The sequence below is a fragment of the Coregonus lavaretus genome, assembly GCF_964263955.1.
Source record: "Coregonus lavaretus genome assembly, contig: HAP1_SCAFFOLD_9471, whole genome shotgun sequence".
Lineage (NCBI taxonomy): Eukaryota > Metazoa > Chordata > Actinopteri > Salmoniformes > Salmonidae > Coregonus > Coregonus lavaretus.
This window is the reverse complement of record NW_028156849.1, coordinates 1-4537: the sequence shown is the minus strand read 5'-3', so window position 1 is coordinate 4537 and position 4537 is coordinate 1. Positions and strand designations below refer to the sequence as shown.

Here is a 4537-nt window from a genome sequence, read left to right as displayed (position 1 = left end):
TCTGGTTATGGCGCCAAGAACATCCGTGCGTGTCCGCGTTAAGACGCGCGTAAACACACACACACACACACACACACACACACACACAGACAGAGACAGAGAAGTTCGTCCGCCCGGGGCGTGGTTTGGAGCGTGTCACTCAAGCGGAGGAGTCAGCTGCTGGCACGAGTCTGGGCGGGGTGACGTGAGCGGCGCTCGAGCACAGGCAGCAGAAGTTCGTTATTAATACCAGGACTTCCTCCTGTCTGTTAGTCACCAGCGTACTGCTTCTACTCCCCGAGGCTCACAACGGGTTTACACGGATATTCCATCCTATCGAAATGAAACTGAACTTTTACGGTACAAAACAGAACTGTTGATTCAGGCGGACCCGTACCCTTCTTACCAGAGACGACGATGTGAATAAAATGGAATTTGCAGGAGTTATTGGGGGATTTTAGTGGTTACTGAACCGCGGGACGTGGTCGGACCATACTTGGGTGGAGGAGCGGTTGGTCAACCATGCTGTGGCCAGGTTTAACACACTGGGTAGCGGCTGTGTTTCTCTGTCGGGTCGCCTCGGCGCAGTACTCCAGCGACCAGTGCAGCTGGAGAGGAAGGTAGGCTATAGGTTTATTATTGTATGTGTGTTATTCGACAGGTTTTATTTAGCCTTATAGGATTTAGGCTAAAAGCCAACACTCCTGTAGACTAGCTACAATCTCTTTTGGTTAAGGACTTTGAGTGTTAGATGTAGACTATGGCACTGTTGCTATCGAAACAGTAACCAATAGGTTTATACATTCAGTCCAACGGTAGATTTTCTGGAAACTTGTTTCCTCCCTGCCAGTCCAGATGTTGCGCAATAATGTCCTCAACAGCGAGGCCATAGCATATTTACATTTGCAGGTGCAAACAAGTTGAAGATGGTTTATCAAATCGAATAAACGGTTGGATAAATTAAGGCTAATGCATTTAATCTTTTGTGCACTAAAACGTCCTACCCCGAGAGAGGGGGGGAGGAGAGAGAGAGGTATGTGAACCACTTGTCTGTTGTTCATTAGGTAGATGTTCAGGAATTAACTCCAGAAATGATTTAGTAGACTTCATTAAACCCGTGGAAATAAGAGGGGAGACGGTTCCCCCCCAGCCTCTGAGGGAAGGAGAGAGAGAGAGGAGGAAAGAGAGTATAATAAGATAAAGAGATATAAAAAAAAAAAGGGATATAGATATGACTCCATGCAAAGGTGTGGGACTCTTAACTACCTTATACAATGAGATTGTGTTTATACATGTGTTATGTATTTTAGGGCTGATGGATTTGCATAGGGAATGTTTTGGTTTCTCCTCCTGGCCTGTGGCCTATAGCTATGTGAGCTCCAATTGGCGGCGCGCCATAATATTCTAAGAAAACACGATAACATATTTTGAACTGTTCCAGTGAAATATGCAAAATCTCCATGCGTGCGCGAAGAGGAGAGAATGGGTTGGGCGCGTGGATCGTGGAGCCGCCAGAGGGGACAGGAGAGGTTTACAGCGCTGTGCCGAGTTCATATCTTACCTTTCATATACTCATTAAACTGTGTTCTAGGCTATTGTATATGGCATGGCACCCTCCAGAAATGGAATGTGCAGCCACTCCTGTAATTACAGTAAAATAAACAGGTCCATATGGCCTGCCCTTTGATCTGTCGTTTTAAAACCCTGCGTCATAAAAAAAAACGGCTATGGGACGCTTTTTTGTTGCTGCGCTGCGGTGGAGTTTTATTTTAAAGACATCAACTTCTAACAAGTTTATAATCCCTTACTGATCTTAAACACGCCCATCCAAGATAAACGACCATATCCTCCCTCCCCTGGACTCCGGGTATTGGTCACATCGGGTCACAGTTTATCTCGTGCTGTAATCAAGTTGCTCTTTAAAATACCTCTTAACTAACTGATAAGGTATCATGCATTGCAAGTTAACTGTTAATGATGTTTGGTGTGTGTGTGTTCATCTTTATGACCAACAACATTTCCTCCTCAAACATCAAAATATATCCATAGCAAGTTTCCTAACCTCTTCTCTCCCCCTCTACCCTCTCTCCCTCCTCCTCCTCCTCCTCCTCCCCCATCACCATAACCTATTTCCTCCACTCTTCTCCTCCTCGCTCTCCTCCTCCCTTTTACCCTCTCCTCCTTCCCCAATACCTTAACCCCTTCTCTACCCTACCGTCCCCCTCTCTCCTCCTCCCCTTTACCCTCTCCTCCTTCCCCAATACCTTAACCCCTTCTCTACCCTACCGTCCCCCTCTCTCCTCCTCCCCTTTACCCTCTCTCCTCCTTCCCCAATACCTTAACCCCTTATCTACCCTACTGTCCCCCTCTCTCCTCCTCCCTCTTCTTCTCTAACCCACTTCTCCCTCTCTCATCCTCCCTCTCTCCCAGTGGTCTGACCCATGAGTCTCACTCCCGTGATGTGGAGCAGGTATACCTGCGTTGCTCCCAGGGCAGCCTAGAGTGGCTCTACCCTACAGGGGCCCTCATCGTCAACCTGCGGCCCAACACGGAGCCCTCGTCCGGGGCTTCCCCCGGCCTGCACGCCTGCATCAAGCCCCAGACAGACTCCCGCGGATCCCACCTCTACCTGGAGAGAGCTGGACAGCTCCGCCTGCTGATGTCCGAGAAAGAACAGGTAGATGGTCGGTTAGTCAGTCAATCAGTCGGTCTGTTGGTCAATTAGTCTGCCGGCCGGTCAATCATTTAGCCAGGCAGGCAGGCAGACAGCCAGACATCAGTCAGTTGGTCGGTCTGTCGGACGTTCGTTCAGTCAATCAGTCGGTCAGTCACATTTATTGATAAATCCCTTTTTACATCAGAAGTTGTCACAGATATTGTACAGTAACCTGGCTTAGAACAGCACAGAACATGTTACATAGGCAAAAAATGCATGCTTAAGTTTAACCACTGTAAATATAATTGTTACTATATTCATAAAGTACTTGTGTGAATATGATTATCTTAGTGTCATTACACCAGTACATGTATATATTTAAATTGTTTGATATATTTCCAGTCGCAGGGCAGGGTGCAGTGTTTCTCCCTGACAGAGGGGGCGCTGTTCATAGAGGCAGTGGGCCAGCAGGATATCAGCAGGAGGATCACAATCGTTCAGTATGAACTGGTGGCCAGCCACGGACCTGGAGCTCACCTTTACCCTCATCTCAACACTGGCACTGGTAAGAGACCAACACACACACAGCTCAACACTGGCACTGGTAAGAGACCAACACACACACACACATTCCATGGGTAGAACCCAGGCAGTAGAACCCGTTCACCAGATCAAGGGCTGTAGAAAGTAACATGACAGATGGACAAGAGAGGAAGAATGAACCACTGGTTCAACTGACCCCTAGACACATAGAAGAGGCCCTGTGTTGGCTGAAGAGGTAGAAAGGGGGGGAGGAAATGATGGGAGTTAAACAGAGTGACTGTCTAGCCCAATAAAGCAGTCTAGCTCAGACACACACATCCACAGACCTGCTGTCACTCAAGAGACAGACCAGACCAGACAGACACTTCCTCTCTTTCTTGCTGTCCTCTATCCCTCTCTTCTTCTTTCAATTTTCTTTCCCTTTCTCATCTTCTTTCTCTGCCTCCTCCTCCGTCTCCCTCCCTCCCTCCCTCTCTCTTGTCTCCCTCCCTCCCTCCTCTCTCTGGTCTCCCTCCCTCCTCTCTCTGGTCTCCCTCCCTCCTCTCTCTGGTCTCCCTCCCTCCTCTCTCTGGTCTCCCTCCCTCCTCTCTCTGGTCTCCCTCCCTCCTCTCTCTCGTCTCCATCCCTCCTCTCTCTCGTCTCCATCCCTCCTCTCTCTCGTCTCCATCCCTCCTCTCTCTCCTCTCTCTGGTCTCCCTCCCTCCTCTCTCTGGTCTCCCTCCCTCCTCTCTCTGGTCTCCCTCCCTCCTCTCTCTCGTCTCTCTTGTCTCCTCCCTCCCTGTCTCCCTCCCTCCCTGTCTCCCTCCCTCCCTGTCTCCCTCCCTCCCTGTCTCCCTCCCTCCCTCCCTCCCTCCCTCCCTCCCTCCCTCTCTGTCTCCCTCCCTCCTCTCTCTTGTCTCCCTCCTTCACTCCTCTCTCTCGTCTCCCTCCCTCCCTCCCTCCCTCTCGTCTCCTTCCCTCCCTCCCTCTTGTCTCCCTCCCTCCTCTCTCTTGTCTCCCTCCCTCCCTGTCTCCTTCCCTCCCTCCCTGTCTCCTTCCCTCCCACCCTGTCTCCCTCCCTCCTCTCTCTCGTCTCTCTCTCCCTCTCGTCTCCCTCCCTCCTCTCTCTCGTCTCCCTCCTCTCCCCTCCTCCTCTCTCTCATCTCCCTCCTCTCTCTCGTCTCCCTCGTCTCCCTCCCTCCCTCTCGTCTCCCTCCCTCCCTCTCGTCTCCCTCCCTGTCTCCCTCCCTGTCTCCCTTCCTCCATCCTCTCTCTCCCTCCCTCTTGTCTCCCTCCCTCCCTCCCTCTTGTCTCCCTCTCTCCTCTCTCGTCTCCCTCCCTCCCTCCTCTCTCTCGTCTCCCTCCCTCCTTTCTCTCGTC

At 51.0% G+C, this 4537-nt stretch overlaps 1 protein-coding gene across 1 annotated transcript; it reads left to right on the top strand.

The window, feature by feature from the left end:
* Positions 1-235: 235 nt before the first annotated feature.
* Positions 236-3621, top strand: LOC311119638 (meteorin-like protein). The gene is made up of 3 exons (XM_084194310.1): positions 236-599; positions 2410-2656; positions 3038-3621. The coding sequence occupies exons 1-3, from the start codon at positions 502-504 to the stop codon at positions 3275-3277; spliced, it is 585 nt and encodes a 194-aa protein (XP_084050436.1). The 5' UTR covers positions 236-501; the 3' UTR covers positions 3278-3621.
* Positions 3622-4537: the final 916 nt, after the last annotated feature.

Bases quoted from the DNA above. Each gene is read 5' to 3' on its own strand.
- LOC311119638 (XM_084194310.1), top strand. From the start codon at position 502: ATGCTGTGGCCAGGTTTAACACACTGGGTAGCGGCTGTGTTTCTCTGT. The intron at 600-2,409 runs GTAGGCTATAGG...CCTCTCTCCCAG, and splicing joins CAGTGCAGCTGGAGAGGAAG to TGGTCTGACCCATGAGTCTC. The intron at 2,657-3,037 runs GTAGATGGTCGG...ATATATTTCCAG, and splicing joins TGATGTCCGAGAAAGAACAG to TCGCAGGGCAGGGTGCAGTG.